The sequence below is a fragment of the Euprymna scolopes genome, chromosome 17 (genome assembly GCF_053919585.1).
Source record: "Euprymna scolopes isolate OS-2025 chromosome 17, ASM5391958v1, whole genome shotgun sequence".
In the NCBI taxonomy this organism is placed as follows: domain Eukaryota; kingdom Metazoa; phylum Mollusca; class Cephalopoda; order Sepiida; family Sepiolidae; genus Euprymna; species Euprymna scolopes.
The window spans coordinates 80,302,580-80,322,335 of NC_136498.1; the positions used below are offsets into that span (position 1 = coordinate 80,302,580).

The following is a 19,756-nucleotide window of genomic DNA, read 5'->3' on the forward strand; positions in this document are numbered from 1 at the left end:
CTACCTTGCCATCCTCACTTGTTCTTACTTCATCAGGCACCTCCTCAAACCATTTTCCAGCACACTTCACCCCAACCCTCTTACATACCTCCCAATATATCCAGTCCCATGCGATCGTGTCTTTTGCGGTACTCTCTCTGGGCCAGTCCACTACACCCTGCTGCAAGGTGCGCAATTGACTCTGAGGTCTTACCACAAATCCGGCATTCTGCAGCAATTTCCTATCCTAGAACTACTTTTTTGAACAATCGTGTTCCTAATGCCTGCTCTTGTGCAGCACAAACAAAAGCTTCAGTACTCTTAGCCAGATATCCAGCTCTAAGCCATTGCCATGATCTTTCATCAGCCACTTCTGCTATATCCTGGAAGAACCTTCCATACATTTTCTTCCTAGCCAGTTCCTCTGCCCTTTCTCTATCCATACGTTTCACATAATCAGCTTTGGTCTCACATACCTCCACTTCATTGGCCACAACCTTAAGCATCCACTCCCCACTTCTAACCACATGCTCCTTCAACGACATCTCCTCAGTTCTAACACAATCTTTTACACTTTTCAATCCTTTCCCACCATCTTTCCTCTTTTGATACAGCTTTGCTATGCTACTTCGAATGTGAAATATGCTAAACATTGCTAAAACTTTTCTTGTTTTGATATCCATGGCATGCAAATCCTTGTCAGACCATTTTAAAATTCCCACACTGTATCTCAAAAAACTGACTGCCCATGCATTTACTGCTTTCATTAGGTTTCCTCCATACAGTTTCGACTTTGCAATTAGTTTCACTCTTCTAAGATACTCCTTCCTGACCTTTTCTTTCATTTCTCTGTTCATAATGCCTACACCCTCCAGCACTCCCAAATACTTATATCCTGTATCTTCTATTTCTTTCATGATTTCTCCATTTGGCAGCACTATTACATTCGAATGAACCTTTACTCCTCTCTTCATCACCAGCACCTCACATTTACTAATCCCAAACTCCATCCCAATGTCTTCTGAGTATGTCCCCACAAGTTTTACCAGTCTCTCCATTTCCTTTTCATTTCTACCGAATATTTTCAAATAATCCATAAACAGTAGATGGTTGAGGCGTCTGTCACCAGATCCAAAGTTATACCCCAGTTTTTCTCTCTTCAAGAGGATGCTCAGTGGCATCATTATCATTACAAAAAGAAGTGGCGATAACGAATCTCCTTGAAATATCCCACGTTTAATGCCAACCTGCCCCATCTCCTTTCTGTTTACTATCAGCACCGTTTTCCATTGAGCCATACTTGACTTTCTGTAATCGATCCATGCTACGCTCAGATTTCTCTTCTTCTTCATATCCTGCATTATTGCTTTATCAATTAGTAGTTGCTCTTTAGTACCTCTCGAGCCTTTTGTTCGGAAAGGAAAAACACCATTACTCTCTAGATGTTCATAAATTTTCTCCGCAAATATTCCAGTCAACAGTTTCCACATCAATGGCAGACATGTAATTGGTCTATAATTATTGGCAGCTGTTCCTTTTGCAGGATCTTTCATAATTAGTTTTTTCTTCCTTTCACAAGCCAATCAGGGACATCTCCCTACTCTACAACCCTTTGCAAAGCAGCAGCTATAGGTGGATAAAGGCACGGGAACTGTTTAAACCAGAAGCCCATCACTCCATCTGGACCTGATGCCTTCCTGTTTGTCATCCTTCGTATGCCAGCTTTAACGTCATCGATGGTTATCTCAATGTTCTTCATCTGCTGCGTTTCCGATAGCCTTTTTCTGACCTCTCCTAACCAGCTAGCCTTCTCATTATATCGCCCTTCGACGGACCAAATCCCACTCCAGAATTTCCTTGCATCTTTTGCATTTGGAGTGTTGTTATTTCCCGCCTGTTTACTACCATTTAATTCTTTATACAGCTGAGACTGATTGTTCTGGTAAAGGTTGTTTTGCCGAAATGCAACACTTTTTCCAACCAAGTTCCTAATTTTTATACCACCAGTGTGGACCTTCTCTTTCAACATTGTTAGAACGTTCATCGTTCCCTTTTCCAGCAATCTATACCTCCTTTCAAGCTCGTCCTTAGCTTTCTGTCCTAGTTTAACTCCTTTTCTTATTTCTTCGATTCTACCAATGTCTTTCCACCACCGTTTAATACTTTCTTCAAGCCGCCTCTGCCAATGTGGCCTTCTATCCTTCATTTCTCCCTTTTTCTTCTGTAATAAGCCAAGATATTCGCAATAATGTATGACGCTGCATATAGAAGCCTGTTAAGTTCCGTAATCGATATGTTCTTTCTTATGATGTTGTGAATTACTCCTTGAATTATTTTTACCTCGTTTTTCACCTTCCGCCTATCACTACTCTTCATACTTGGAATCTCTATGATATCGTCTCTAAGAAAAACCTCTCTTAACTTCTGAAGTACTTCTTTTTCTACAGAAGTCAAAGTTTGAACTTCATCACCACCTCTCCATACATCTGCTCCTTTCACTGGCTCCATTGTCTCAGAGCCAATGATCTCATCTGCCTTAGATCCTTCAAACTCCTTCTCATAACTTCCCCTAACCATAAAATTTCATTCCTCCTCAGTTGTCCGCCTCTCATCATCGCTTACATTTCCCTTCTGCACTTCCACTCTCTCAGTTCTTTCATCAGAGCTAGTTTCATCAATTTTACTTTCGTTATTCATTTCATTCCTAACCATCCATTCAATCTCTTCTCTTGCAATCAGTGAAAGTAGGTTGTTATTTTTAATTTATTTTAACCGGGATACCAAACTCGCGACACTTCTAGCTCTTCCTCCTCTCGATTCCCATTCTTCCTTCATTTTTCGGATATATCCACCAGATTTGGTACTTCCACTTCTTACAAAGCATTCCCACAGTACTCTTCTTTCCTCATCCGTCCATGTTTTTTTTATATTTCCTGTTCCAACTCCCTTTGTGTCTTGGGACCCTCTCTGGCAATTCTCACTCCCCCTATATCCAGTCACATCCTCAGAATTTCGAACAGTTGTATGATGACGACAGGACCAACCCTGCTGACCAGTGGGACACCTACCTGACGTGAGACCATCACAAGATGTTCTAGCCTCATTCACGTCGTTATTTTCAATATTTTGATTTGACATTATCCCAAAAATGGGGTTAGTGAATTTAAGGTTACACCACCACCGATAGTTTTATCGAGACATTATCTCTAGAAGGGTTCTCCACCAAGGTCAAAGATCCCCTCCCGACCTTTTTCCTCCATCACCACCACTATTCCCATTACCACCACCAACAACAATAGAAATAAAATCTACAGTGATAATGGCAACACTAATATCGGTAGCAATAATATTAACAGCAAAAACAACAATAGCAATGACAGCAAAAAACAACACCTACCATTACAGCTACAGTAATAATAAAAACATACCACCACTACTACCACCACCACCACTACTACCACCACCACTACCACTACTACTACTAGTAATAATATTAGTGGTAATAGTAATAACCAATAAAGTAAATTTGTTTTTTTTTTTAAATAATAATAATAATAATAATAATAATAATAATAATATGCTTAAAGTTCTGAATTTTTTAGATGAGATCTGATTGTTTATATTATTTGTATTGATCGGACTGTGCAACATTTCGGTTGAATTGGCCTTTGACTGTCCTCAGGCATGTTGGCTATTATACATAGCTTATCACTTTCTATACTTATTTAAAAAAAAAAAGATTATCAATTCACTAAATATGATCATGTAAAAATGGGCAAATGTGAAGTTTAGGTGACAAATAACTTTTTTGAATGGTAAAACATTTTGTCATCTTAGGAATAAGCCAATAACACTAGCAAATTTACTAATTTAATAAGTGTGTTTTCCAATTTCATATATATATATAATACTTAATTGATTTTAACTCCATTATTTTCAGCATACTGTGATCTTTTTATAAAAAATATATCATTTTTGAGCTACTGTATATAACCTTTCTGAAAAATTTACTTGTCATCTAAACTTCAAATTTGCCACCCCAAAAAGTTATTGTACGTAGACTATCTGGTATGGTGTCGCTGAGCGCTAAAAGATGTAGACATGTTTAAACGAATTATTCCAAAATAAAATAAAACATGATAAATATAGGTGACATTAATTTTATTTATTAAAAAAAAATTGCAGCTGACAATTCCTTATTCATATTTTAAAAAATGTGTAGCTAACAATTTCTTATTCATATTAAAAAAATAATAATAATAAATAATAATAATAAAAATAATAAAATCAAAAGTTGATATTTTTCTACTCATTCGTTCCATATATTTGTTGCATTGTTTTTGTTTAAAACATATTAGCAGAAAACACCGGAAAGAATAATCGAAGATTATTATGAATTTATGAATTCCTGATAATTAATGATTATTATTAATTCAGAAATTGTATTTCGTAAATGCTATTTTAGGAATGTTGAAATCTTGGTTGTTGAAGTCAGGATATTGTTCATAGTTAGAGTTGAGGTTAACAAAACAATTCCGTAAGGAATTTGAAAATCTTTGGACTAAGTCATCTGGCAACAATGTGAATTTATATTCACATGTTTGCGAGCGTGATGAGTGACGTCATAGGAATTAAGTTAATATAATATAGAGTTAATTTTTTGAGTTGAGATCAGAGGATCAAAGAGAGAGGATTGACTTTGAGATGCTGGAAGCGGCATTAAGGGAAATCTTCATAATGTAGAAACATGGCATTTGTGGTTCTAAAAAGTATTCTGGCCGTGAATAATATGTATGTTAGTTATCAAACCTAGTCTTCATGTTTGCCTTTTAAACCCAAGTACATAATTTTGTTTTGTCATCACCAACATAAAGAACATTGTCTTCCTCTCATATATGTGCTCCCCATCATAGACACCTATATATAAAATGCAATAACACAAACAGCCTTCATCCAACATATACATGCATATTGGTCCTATACATTATCTTGGTCCTCTCTCCTATGCTCCTCCTGCCACGTAACATCTAGTATCTCTTCTGCGCTCCTTGTATGCAACATGTAGTCCGGGATTGAATGATGATCAACGAATGTTTCACACTCTCATATTTTTATTGTCATCGAAATCTGTGAATTCAATCAAATCGATTGATTGCCTGCTCTAATTGGGGACCCATTGCTGTGAAGCTGGAGGAAACTTCACATGCCTCCCCGCAATGACTCAGTCCACAATACATGTTAGTCTACATTGCACTGTAGAGGACCTACTGTTGATTTTATAAAATCATTTTAATTTATAATGGTTAGAATTAAAATCATTTTTATATATAATGGTTAGAATTAAAGTATTAAAATTCATGCTTCAATTGTATCATGCTTCAATTGTGCTCTAAGCATAAACATTCCTTGTCATATCAAAGAATTTACTGTTGATTTTATATGCCTGGCCTTTCTGCTTGAGCAGTGATAATGGCTTGAATTTAAGTTTAAAATGAAAAAGTCAAATATCATGGTTCAATTATGCTTTAAACAGAACCATTCATTTCGAATACACTCCTTTCATATCAAAGTACCTACTGTAGATTTTATATAGCCGGCTTTTCTACTTGTGTGGTAATAAAATTTCTCAAATGCTCTTGTGATATTAAACTGTATAAGGGTGTTAACTGATCAAAATTGGTTGTTCTTTCTTTCATTAGATTGTTTTGATTATCAATAAATAAGTATTGAAGACATTCCGATACAAAACCTATCTAAGAATACTGCTAAATACATAAAGTACATTTGTGTGAAATTTCTTAAAAATTGGCCCAGCCGTTTTTGAGTCCATAAGGAATGAACACACACACACACACACACACACACACACACACACACACACACACACACACACACACACACACACACACACACACTGTTCCTACTATTGTTCCTAACTATTGAGATACATAAAATAAAATTAGGTTTCTCTTAAAAATGACATCTTTACTTTTAATTTATTTAGCTATATAATAAGCCCTCCACCCGGGCAATGCCGGATATTTTCAGCTAGTACCATATAAAGGATTGTTGTATTTTCTTTTAAAGCAAAGCAGTCTGATAAGAGCCAAGCTTCACCCCTCTCTCCCTAACCCTCATCTTTGGTGAGACTTTTGGAGAGCTTGTAGAATTGGCAGAAGGTGTAACCTGAACAGTAGGACAAAGTTTACAAATGACTAAAACAAGAAAAGTGTTGTGACGCATGGTATGGGTGGATGAGTGGGTTGAGGGCGGGTTATGTTTTAACAGCTGCAAATCTCCATTGAAATGACTTTCAATTATTTATGGAATTTGTTGTTGACGACGAAGCAAAACTGTGGGAAAACAGGATTAAATAAAGGGTTTAGTTTGAATTTCTATAAAGATTTTGAAGTGTTGAAAATGTATCAAAGAATATTAATGTTATAATCTGCCCCCCTCCTTCATTAACCTTCATTTTTAGTGAGACTTTGGAGGATCTTGCAGAATTGGCAGATGTTTATTCTGAATATCAGTACAGTTTATTTTGTATCAAAACAGGAAAATTGCAATGTTGCGTGGGTGTTTGTGGAGGGAGTATATGAATGATACATTTTAACAGAAGCAAATCTGCACTAAAATGACTTTTATTTTGTGATGTAATTTATTGTTGATGATGAAGTCAAACTTTGAAAGATTCTTTAGTTTGTGTAGCAGACATAGGAAAAGAGAATTGCCTTGTGGAACATTTGTAACACCAAAGAGAGGCAGCGTGAAATAGTCAGTGACCATTAATTTTTAATTAAGAGAGAAATGTTAATATCTTGTGCCGGGCACTACCAGAGAACCTTACTGGCTTAAATTCTGCCAAAGTATTTTTTTCCCCTATTTTCTTTAAAGCGAAACAATAATAATGATCTAGTCAAAATGGACCTGATAGGCATCTGGCTGGTGGACGGAGTGACAACTTCAAAGCAAACATTTGGTTGTTTTTCAAGTCGAACGATGGTGACAAATTCCGATACAGTCATACCCAGTGCGAAAGGGGAAGCATTTGTTTTTCAAGTCGAACATCTCTTTTCTACTTTTTTTTAAAGCCGAAACAATAATAATGATCTAGTTAGAATGGACTTCTGACTAATGGACAGAATGATAATTTCAAAAACATACATTTTGTTTTCAAGTCGAACGATGGTGACAAATGTCATATACAGTCATATCCAGTGCAAAAAGGGAAATATTTCTTTCCTTTGATAAAACTGAGGATAAGAGAAATGAATCCAAAATATTAATTGAACCCGAGTTCAGAGTGTTGAACCCGAGGTCGATTGCGGTGCTGACGTGGTTATCCAGTGCCTGGAATGGCCGATTGTTTTTTTTATGTTGTGGGAGGTGGCCAATGTTCTGCCGTCGCTCGAATTGTCCAATGGGAGCGGTCTGGTTGGTGATGCCGGGAGTTGTGATTGGTCGACGAAAAATTGGGGATTTCCCCGCACCACCCAATGCTCTGATATATAACGACATGCAGGACCCAATTTGGGCAGTCTGAGTCGGAATTCGCTCTTGCCGGGTCGAACATTGCCACCCTCTCTGCCCACCTCACCAATTGCCATGATAAATTGAAGTTATCGTCCTGTCTGCGAGTTCAAATCGAAGTTACAGCTTGTACATTTAAGACGAGAAGATTACAGAATTCTATCACTGAATTATAACGCTTAAATATTAACGAACCAATAGAGAAGTATAGTATTTGCTTGCTTATTCCAACGGAAATTTGTTTTCTTTCTTCTTCACTCTGACCAAGGACTATAGTTAATTTGATCTGTTAAAAAAAAAAAAAAGAAAAAAGAAAAATCCACGGACACAACCAAGAAAAATTTTAACTTAGAGTTTCTCCACGCGGCTATTGAATGTAACAATCATTGATATCTACTAAACTTGTATTCCAGAACTGTATAGATTATATATAGATAGATATGTATTCCTTTTCTTTTTATTACTTAACTGTTGCTTATTTAATACATTTCATATAACCTACTCCCTGGAGTCGTTTGTTTCTCTTTCGTACTTCGACTTATAATTTTTTTTTTTTTCAATTCCTATCTTGAATTACTAATTTTTTTTTTTGAATTGTGAGACTGTTTCGTCGGCGCACCCCAGGATTACCAATAACTGAACCCGTAACTGAGTCCAGTACTATCCGGTCTGATGGTTGATGCAGCAGAGAAGATTCCACCATCGGACACCTCGCCCCATCGAAGAAGTGCATAATTGGTGACATGACGCACGAACAGTTTCATACATTTGGTTGCCATTTGAGTGAAATATTTCACGTAGCACTTTGCTCCACTTTTCTTTAGCTGAGAAATCTATCATATAAATTGTGGTTTTGGTGTGGACCATTGTCAAATTAAACTATTTTCATAAAACAGGAGCCTGTTCAAAATGAATGTTTCTGTTTAAAACACAATTAAACCATGATACTTGACTTTTTCATTTTAAACTTAAATTCTGAAGAATAGCAATGCTTCAAATCTATATTATGGTCTCTTTGTCTCTCTGTATGCATGTCTCTGTTTGGTAATACAATTGAAAAGAAAGTACTATACCAAGATTAAACGCAATTTTCTAAAATTAAATTTTATGAATAATCCAAAGATAGTGTTAATATTTATTACAATAATTCCTGGCATCCATTCAATTTATAAATTGAAAATTATAGAAACAAAAAATTAAAATTAAAATTAAAAAAAAACTGGGCTAGCAGCAAGAGTCACCGAATAGAATATATATATATATATATATATATTACTTTCAATTTGTCTTTACATGAGCAGTAATGTTTTGCTACACAGTCATGAGCATGTTTCGGTCTTCTTGTATTTATCAACTAGAGACCTCTTCAGGCAACAACACTTACAAAAGCAGAATTCTTAATGTATAATGAAAATCAACTTTCAGCAAAAGAAGTTTCTTTAGTAAAAAAAGGGGTCACGTATTGAAGTTCAGTTGTGTGGAGAACAACATTAGTTGGGTGTGGATTTATTTATTTATTTAAAAAAATTATTTATTTATTTATTTTTTATGATGGGGTTAGGGGATGAAGTAGGATGAAGGTTGAAGAGTTAAATTTTGGGACCAAAGCGGAATATAGATGTTCCTAATTAGTAGCAAATAACTCAGAAGTAGTAGCAAATCACCATCTATTTTAATAATTATTATCGCTGTGACAAATAACTGCATCTGAGTATAATAAGTTTAGTAATGATATATATTCTGAGTTTAAAATTACTATTATTACGAAACGTTTTAAGACTATAAATAATAAATTTATATATAAATCTACATATCTATAAAAGTGAACGTGTCTGAGTGTGTGTCTGTGTGTGTGTGTGTGTGTGTGTGTGTGTGTGTACATTTCCCTACGCAACAACTCTGTCAATTTTAAGTCTACAGACTTGAAATTTGATATACAGGGTACTGAGATTTGGGAAAATCTTTGTAATCGGTTTTCGGCCAGAAATTTGTCTGTTAAGGGGTCAAAGTTCAACGATTTGACCTTTGAGAACTCTAACAAGCTCCTCCGACAATTTTGGGCCTAAACACTTGAAATTTGAGATATAGGTTCCTTGGACATGAATCTAACTTGATTTGAGCCCAAAACAATAAAGGGGTCAAAGTTGAAAAAAAAATTGACCTCTGCAGTCTCCACCAAATGACTCAGACAATTTCTGGTCTAAACATTTGAAATTTGACATAAAGGGTATTCAGAGATAGGGCAAGCTTTTTAATCGGTTTGGATCGAAAATTTTTAGTTACCAATATATAAATGTATATGCATGTATGTTTGCATGTGTGCCTAAAACTTTCGACAGAAGCGACGGATTTTACCAATATCAGTATCGTTTTGAAGTTTGACCTTTTAGACAACAAATATAATCTTTTATAATATTTGCTAATATTTTTCTCTGAGGAGATGTATAAACATCGAAAACTCATGGATTAAGGAAATATATTTTACAATACTGTATTCTTTGTCTTGCATACAATAAAATTTCTATATTTGAAAGTTAACCTTTTCAAATCACAAATTTTAAATTCCTAAATTATGATTTACTAGTATGGGTGCCCGGCATTACTCGGGTGTTTGGAGGTGTGTGTTGAGCAAAATAAAAAATATATGTGGTAGTAAGAAAGCAGGCCCGAACCTGTATCGTAAAGGAGGAAAAGAACAGGAAAAAACGTGACGTCTTTGCTGTTACAACCACCGCCAAACCGGAAGTGACATAGGTTTAAATTAAGGCTAGACAATCGAAAAGAGGGGATGACTTTCGAAAATATCAGTGAAAAAAGCGACCCCCCCCCATCTGTAGAAAAGTGCCCAGCTGAGGGTGAAGAAAATAATGTTTTTAGCCAATTTTTCGGTATTTGTCGTCTGAAGAGTCAAGCTTCAAAATGATACTTGGTTGGTTGGTTGGTTGTTTTGTTTTACGGCATATCAACACTTTTCGGGTTATTTAATGCCGAATCTGGTGATTTTGAAGAACGATTTTTTAATGTAGTATATTTGTTTTTAAGCCATATTCTATTTAACCCATAGTTGGGACCCTAACAGGTACTACCACTCCGGGTCAGAGTGGACCTGGGAGCAATGACAATTAAAGGGTGGCTCCACACTACCTAAGGCCCGCAAGGTGGGGCCTCACCATCGGATATAGTTTTAGGTCATATCCAGGACCTCAAAATGATACTGATCTTGTGAAAACATTAATATATATATATATATATATATATATATATATATATATATATATATATATATTAGTGTTGGGACGATTAATCAGAATCGGGAATTGACAAAAAAAAGTCAATTTCTAATATTAAAATCAACTTTCTTGATTCATCATTGTTGTGATGTAAATAAAAAGGAATAGAAGAGGGTACTCTTACAACATGGATATTTACTTAAAAGCTTTAATGAACAAGTAATATATCTATATGATATATCAGGAGAGTGATAAGCAAGGGAGGTTATCATTATAACCCAAAGTATAAGAAACTAAAGTGAGAGGAAGTGGAGGGAAGTGTTTATGATTCTGCATTTGATACTTGGTAGTGACTACTAAAATGGAAAAGAAACAAATTACCTGTCCAACAAGTTTAGGATTCTTGGTATCAGTGATGTCATACTGTCTGATATCACCATGCAACCAATTGCTAAAGTAAAGAAATCGATCATCCAAGGAAAGAATGATATCTGTAATGAGACCTGCAATTATAAGATAAAGAAATTAAATTCAATACAAAGTGAAAATTTGAAAGCACCATTGGTCAGAAAAAATATTTTAAACAAAAAACTCTCGGTCAGAAAAGAAAAGATAAGAACACCCTAGTCATTGTAACATGGATGGTTCTTTGACCCTTAGTGTCAACAACTGGTTAGCATTTTGTTATAGACAGGAACAATTGTTTGTGGACACATACTTTCTCATCAGTGGAGATAGATAGAGATGTTGTTATTTTCTTCTTTTTTTTTTTTACATGGTAGTCACCACTTATCAAGGCTCGGAAGCCACTCAGGGATAAGGGTTATTGCGTGTACAGTAATCAATGGGATAATATCGTAGTAATCGTTAGTTATGGAGATTTAATAAAGTGTCTTACTTAAGGGGGCGGTTTATCAGGAATTTATTTATGTTGGACTTGAAGACATCCAAGTTGTAGCCAGATGGGAAACAGGCAAACAGAAGAGAATTCCACAGTCGTGCACTTCTGAGAAAGAAGCTTTTTCATGGAATCTACATTTTGATTTAGGCACAGATAAAGAATGGGGAAAATTATTGACAGTGGTTTCAGCTAGACGAGTGTTTTTCGTGAAAGATGACGATGGGGGACCAGAGATTGGAGTTCGGATGAGTACTTGCCATGGTAATAACGATAAAACAAAGACATGCTCGCAACGTCTCTTCTGTGGAAGAAAGGTTGCAGGGAAAAGAAATGGGCATCCCCCACTAAGCCAAAAAGTCTATTTTGAACTCTGTCAAGGCAGGATAGGCTGTTTTTAGCAGCTACTGCCCAGATGTGGCAACAGTACTCCATTCTTGGACGTACTTGGCTTTTATATAGATAAAGAATTGCATCAAGAGTGAGATATCTTCTGATGCGGTAGAAGGATCCTACCATTTTTCCAGCAACCTTGGCAACAGACTTGATGTACGTGTTCCATTTCAGGTCAGAAGTAAAGGTCAACCCAGAAGCTTATCAAAACATGGAGCCTCCCTAAGATAATGCTTAAATAACGTTATAAGTATAGGCGCTAGTTCTGGTTAAAGCTTTTTGAGCACTATAATTGGTATGCCGTCAGGGCCAGTTGCCTTACTGGAATCAAGGTTTTTGATTAGCTTGGCAACATCACATACAGCGCTCTGGTGTCTGAGATGAGGAAACGTTAACACTTATAGAATGTAGTTTTTTGTGATGTGTTTTGTCTGTCTTTAAGGACTGAATCACTTCAAGCTGGTTTGAGGAATTATTCATTTCTTCAATGAATGCCATCATGTTCAGACTCTACTATGTATGATCTAAGTTCAGCAGAAATTCTTCCTTCTTATAACCTTGTCTACTCATGCTGCATATATTTTTATTTATTATGTGATTCTTTTACTTATTCTTATACTGCTGTGTTACCAGTCTTGTCTGTTTATTTGATCTGCCCCTTTTCTTTTCTTTCTTTCAGGCAGATCTTGTACTAGATAAGAACATGGTCAATTCATCTCTAACGTCATTGTAGGATTTCTTCCTTTATTGGTCGCCATGCTGTTCTTTGTCACATTTTTTTGATACCAGTAGTAATTGGCCAACAAATTCTGAATATTTTCTGATGTTGATGTAGCAAGATTAGATTTTAGGTACAGAAAAATAAAATTACAAACAGAAAATTCCATGCAAGTTTAGTTAAACAAGAAAATGAAATTTTCCATTAGAGGTAAAGTTAGAAGTTTGGCTGACATGTGCCAGAAGTTACGACACAGGAAGGAGTTACATGTGTGGAAGAAAAGTGAAAGAGTTCTTGCCTCTGGGTAGTTTGGTGTCAAAGTAAGCAGAGACTCTTTTCAAGGTCTCCACCACCTTAAAGGGGTTCATAGGGGTGGATGCATTTCATCCAGGTGTAAATTACTGTAAAGATTACTGTAAGCCAAATCTAAGAGTAAATAATGGAGTTATTTATTTCCCTTTTTAATTGCTTCTATTATTGCAACCACAAAGAGAAAGAAGAAGAAATTGATATCTCTAGGACTGCTGAGAGACATCACTATCCATGGAGTTGTCTACTAACAACATGTCATCAACAAAATCAGCTGTTTTATTTCAACAATAAGATATAGAGTGCATATCACAGAACAGCCCTCATGCACAATTCTAAAGCCACATTAGTACGATAATGTAGCCAATCTGCATAGGGAGGGTAACCAATTACACAGATCTTACAGCCTAACAATAATTAGTGGATGCATAAAAAGGTTGACAATCAGACAAACAGACATATGTTTCATATTAATATAGATGAGATACGTAAACTAAACCCCAGAGAAAATAATGGAGTTATTCATTGTTCTTTTTAATTACTTTCATTATTGCAACCACACTTTTTGATTATCTCTTCTCTGATCTTGAGCATGTGGTGCAGTGGGGAAGCAAGTGGCTGGTTACTTTTAATGCATCTAAAACCAAGCTTCTATCTTTACATCATCAGTGCTCTGATGCCCATCTAGCATCAATTGAAATGAATGGCTCCCGTCTTGGGGAGGCTTCATGTTTTGACAAGCTCCTGGGTTGACCTTTACTCCTGACCTGAAATGGAACACGTAAATCAAATCTATTGCCAAGGCCGCTGGAAAAATGGTAGGATCCTTCTACCGCTCCAGTAGATGTCTCACTCCTGATGCAATTCTCTACCTACATAAAAGCCAAGTACGTCGAATGATGGAGTACTGTTGCCACATCTGGGCAGGAGCTGCTAGAAGCAACTTATCCTACATTAACAGAGTTCCAAATCGATTTTGTAGCTTAGTGGGGAATGCCGTTTTCTCTTCCCTGCAACCTCTTTCCCACAAAAGAGATGTTGCGAGCCTGTCTCTGCTTTATCATTATTTTCATGGCAGGTGCTCATGTGAGCTTCAATCTATGGTCCCCTCCCCCGCCAAACTTTCACAAAAACACTCATCTAGCCAGAACCACTATCAATAGTTTCCCACACTCTTTAATTGTGCCTAAGCCTAAATGTAGATTCCATGAACAAAGCTTCTTTCTTAGAACTGCATGCCTGTGGAACTCTCGTCCATTGGCCTGCATTCCAGCTGACTACAATCTGATTGTTTTCAAGTCCAACGTAAACAAGTTCTTGATGAACCATCCCGTTAAGTAATCCAACTTACAAAAATTCCACCACTTATGTTTACTACGTTATAATCACAGTGACTAATGTATACCCATTAACCCTTTTCCTCGAGTGACCTCCGGGCCTTGATAAACGGTGATTTCTCTGTAAAAAAAAGAAGTTTATTAACAAACTTCAACCAAGAAATGAATATCTGAATTACACACTACCAAACGATATACCATCAAACCATCTAAGCCTATCTTTTAACTACACTGATATTGACGATGTTCAAATGTCCAAGTATAATCCTATACTACTACTACTACTACTACTAATAATAATAATAATAATAATAATAATAATAATAATAATAATAATAATAGAATTATGTTATAATGAATATTTCTTGCCTCCCTAAAAGCTGATTATGAGTTAATTAAGAGTCAACAGAATGAAAAGATCCAAACCTGGCATTGATGGCAAAATCCAGTTTTCAACATTCTTCGACGGAATTTCAATTACCTTCTCAGCAGCCCATTCATCCTGAAAAAAAATAAAGAAAGAAAGGTTTTACTTATAAATAATGCAATAATTATTTAACAGGAAATAAAAGTGGTTTGTATATGTGCCTGTATGCATCAAAAGAATGCCCTATCCTACTGGTTACATAACCTCAGCCAGTTTTGGTCATTGACAGACTAATAGTAACAAAACATGTGTTGACTAGAGTTCAGACAATGTAAATAATATATTTCTTAAGTAGTGTGGAGCGAACATCTCTCATCTACTGAATCCTTTGGTAGTGAATTAGGGAACGGCTTCCAGATGACTAGCTGTGAATAACCAATAGACAATTCATCCTAGAAGATGACTTAGGACGTCTTGGTCAGATGTGTCTCCGTGCACCAGATGTTCACTGCAAAAAATGAATTTGGGCAGGTGTTAGGTACCTGAAAATCTAAGTGACTTTTTCTGTTGAGTGAAGACTATCAACTTTGGCTTGAAGATTGTGTCTCGATAAAACATGGTTAGTGAATGGTACTTTGCTGTAGCCATAAGAGAGTTTTAGTGAAAATAGGTGTATAATTCATCAAAGCTGTATAATTCATTCGAATACAAATAGAATTCACATAAAGTAGTAGTTAGGATTATCATGAATGTCTCTAACACCTTTTGATAAGTAATTTAAAGTTGAAATTTTAAAACAACTACAGAAAGAAGTCTTTAGTCAAGAGATGCAAGTTCACTTGCAGAACCACAGATGATCGTAACATTTGAGTTATAAGCATCTAAAATGCACATCCTTACTTTATTACTTTGATCCTTTCTTGTTGAATATGGTCTGTTTCGTCGGTTAAATAAATAGAAATTTCTGTGAAGATCTAATACATCCCGTCATACTCCTCAGAAAATTGCATATATAAGTTGCAGCTCAGCAGTCTACACTTTCATTTCAAACTGTGTTATATGCGGTAAGTTCTAGGTACAGGCAAAATGAATGCCAATGCTCAAAATGTATAAACATTTTGACCTTTCCCTTTACTTAAAAATTCACAAAAAATCAGAAAATTGACCAATTTTACTAAAAGTTTCAGTATTTCTAAACTAATGATCACGGAATATAATAAATCCATTATTTTGATTTAAATCTTAGTGGAAATGTATTATTTTGTTTAAACAAAAAAATACCATTACAAAAGTTATGGTTTTCAGTAATAAAAATATTAAAGGAATTTATTTTTGCTTTTTTTAGGAAAATAAAGCATCGTAAAGTTATAACAATTTTAAAAAAATTATTTATTTTTTACAGGAACATTACGAAAAAAGACTCTAAAGTCCGTATTAATGAATTCGATATAACTTGAAGAAAAATTAATTTCTCGAACTACCAATATTACCATTGAGCATTGTTTATTTAATATTTTCACACACAAAAAAATTATGATAGCAAAAATATTTCTACTTTTTTTTTTAAATTACAGATTTCGCATGATTTTTATATGCAAGATTTTAATAATTTCCTTGCTCGCATGAATGTGAAATTTTTGGCGTCACATAATTTTTATATAATACTAGCATTTCAGCCTGGCGTTGCCCGGGTGTTTGGATATGTGTGTTGAGCAAAAATGAAACAAAAAAAAAAACTGGTAGTAGAAAGGACGAAAAGAACGGGGAAAAAAATCTGACGTCTTTGTCGTTATGACCACCGCCAAACCGGAAGTGAGGTAGATTTTAATTAAGGCTAGACAATAGAAAGGAGAGAATGACTTTTAAAAATATCAGCGAAAAAAGCGACCCTCTTCCCCCCTGTAGAAAAGTGCCCAGTTGAATGTGAAGATATTAATGTCGAAAGTTTTAGGCACACATGCAAACATACATACATTTATATATTGGTAACTAAAATTTTTCGACCCAAGCCGATTAAAAAGCTTGCCCTATCTCTGAATACCCTTTATGTAAAATTTCAAATGTTTAGACCAAAAATTGTCTGAGAAATTTGGTAGAAACCGCAGAGGTCAAAGTTTTAAAAAATTTGACCCCTATTATGACCCCTTAACATTTGTTGTTTTGGACTCAAATCAAGTTATTAAGTAAGATCCATGTCCAAGGAACCTATATCTAAAATTTCAAGTGTTTAGACCCAAAATTGTCGGAGGAGTTTGGTAGAGTTCTCCAAGGTTAAATCGTTGAACTTTGACCCCTTAATAGCTAAATTTCTAGCCGAAAACGAATTACACAGATTTTCCCAAATCTCAGTACCCTGTATATCAAATTTCGAATCTGTAGACTGAAAATTGACAAAGTTATTGCATAGGGAAATGTACACACACACACACACACACACACTTGTTCACTTTTATAGATATACTAGCATGGGTGCCCGGCGTTGTCTGGGTGTTTGGAGGTGTATGCTGAGCAGAAACAGAAAAAGAAAAAAGAAACGGTCAAATTTTTTAAACTTGAACTCTATTATGTCCCCTTAAAATTTATTGTTTTGGACTCAAATCACGTTATTAAGTTAGATCCATGTCCAAGGAGCCTATATCTAAAATTTCAAATGTTTACACCCAAAATTGTCGGAGGAATTTGGTAGAGTTCTTCAAGGTCAAATTGTTGAACTTTGACCCCTTAACAGCCAAATTTCTGGCCGAAACCTATCACATCGATTTTCCCAAATCTCAGTACCCTGTATATTAAATTTCGAGTCTGTAGACTAAATATTGACAGAGTTATTGCATAGGGAAATGTAGACACACACACACAGACACGCACACAGACACGTTCACTTTTATAGATATACTAGCATGGGTGCCCGGCGTTGCCCGAGTGTTTGGAGGTGTATGTGAGCAAAAAAAAAAAAAAAAAAAGAAAGAAACGGTCAATTTTTTTAAACTTGAACCCTATTATGACCCCTTAAATTTATTGTTTTGGGCTCAAATCAAGTTATTAAGTTAGATCCATGTCCAAGGAACCTATATCTAAAATTAAAAGTGTTTAGACCCAAAATTGTCGGAGAAGTTTGGTAGAGTTCTCAAAGGTCAAATCATTGAACTTTGACCCCTTAACAGCCAAATTTCTGGCCGAAAACTGATCACACCGATTTTCCCAAATCTCAGTACCATGTATATCAAATTTCGAGTCTGTAGACTAAAAATTGACAGTTATTGCATAGGGAAATATACACAGACAGACAGACAGATAAACAGACAGACAGACACGTTCACTTTTATAGATATATAGACTAGCATTTCAGCCCGGCGTTGCTCGGGTGTTTGGAGGTGTATGCTGAGCAAAAAAAAAAAAAAAAAAGGGGTAATTTTTTTTAACTTTGACCCCTATTATTACCCCTTAAAATTTATTGTTTTGGGCTCAAATCAAGTTATTATGTTAGATCCATGTCCAAGGAACATATATCTAAAATTTCAAGTGTTTAGACCCAAAATTGTCGGAGGAGTTTGGTAGAGTTCTCAAAGGTCAAATCGTTGAACTTTGACCCCTTAACAGCCAAATTTCTGGGTGAAAACCGATCACATCAATTTTTCCAAATCCCTGTATATCAAATTTCGAGTCTGTAGACTAAAAATTGACAAAGTTATTGCGTAGGGAAATGTACAGAGACACAAACAGACAGACAGACACACAGACACGTTCACTTTTATAGATAGATAGATAGATAGATAGATAGATAGATTAAACAAAAATATATGCGTATACATAAATATATTTGGAAACAATTTTGTGTTTACTGTAAACTTTTTATGCAAATATTATGCAAGTATAAATAATGTAGAATATCTGCATGAATATAATTACACATAAAAGTTAACTAAAAATGATCATCCCATAAGAAAACAACAACAAAAAAACTAATAGGGAATTAATTAAAATGAATATTTAAAAGAATATACAAATTAGCTAGATCTTTTGCTAGTGAATGCAATCCCACACCCATATATAAGAAAATTGTATTTTCTTTTTAAATAAATAGAAAAGAGGTTTTTTAATATGAATATCACACAAAAGAAAAACGAATTTATAGGAGTATAGATAGATTGAACAATAATTAAAAAAAAAACATTGATTTAAAAACAGGAACATAAAAATAATTAAATTAAAAAATGATACAAATGTTTAGGATAGCAATGTACGGATGCACGTGTGTGTGTGTGGGGGGGGGAGAAAACTGACACCCCTACCTCTTTTTTATATCGTGACTTCATTTTGAAATAGCGTTTCGATTGGCTGTAATTTTAGGCTTCCATATTCATAGTGTTGACAAAACTCCCGTTTGTTGAGTTTGGGCGAACACCAGAATTACTCGCTTTTTGGGGACTAATTAAGCTATTTTTTGTACACACAAGGCGTTTTTTTTTTTAATTTGATTCAATATCTTAGGACTTTATTTTACTAATTATCTTTGAAATAGACCCAGAAAACTAATATTTATCTTTTAAAGGATTTTTACAATGAATTTATTTAACTTCAAAATTTAGCTGAATTAGTTAGCTTGTTGCGGGGAGGCCTGAAGGTGGTTAGCCAACTGACCGTGCAACTAAATATATATCAGACACAAGGACAAGGAATGAAACAACAGGACAAAGAAGAAATGACAAACTCTGGTGGTTTAGTTTAAAGACGAAGATTCGCCTTTTATTTAAACAAACGAAAGGGTGGCAAATGCAAATTTGTTCACTGGGCGATGCTGGTCCGGGATCCGTCGCCGGTGTATTCGGTAAGGGGGATGCTTGTCGGTTCGCCGTAAGCTGGAAATGACGTCGGAGGAATCGGCGTGGTAACTGATGCGGGTGATTGTTTGACTTGGGTCCGACTGAGATGTTACTGATACGTTAGCCTCAGGCTATGAGAGGAACGGACGGACAATTGGCAACACTGAGTTTT

The 19,756-nt window shown here is 35.3% G+C and overlaps 1 protein-coding gene across 2 annotated transcripts in view; it reads right to left on the reverse strand.

Annotated features, from left to right (window-relative positions):
• Nucleotides 1-19,756, reverse strand: part of LOC145296829 (methanethiol oxidase-like) — a 121,473-nt gene that overhangs the window by 23,723 nt on the left and 77,994 nt on the right. For both annotated transcript variants that reach the window (XM_080142940.1, XM_080142941.1), the window contains exons 7-8: nucleotides 14,824-14,899; nucleotides 11,124-11,245 (exon numbers count right to left, since the gene is read on the reverse strand). In XM_080142940.1, coding sequence (XP_079999066.1) covers nucleotides 11,124-11,245; nucleotides 14,824-14,899 — 198 coding nt within the window. The remainder of the gene's footprint in view (nucleotides 1-11,123; nucleotides 11,246-14,823; nucleotides 14,900-19,756) is intronic.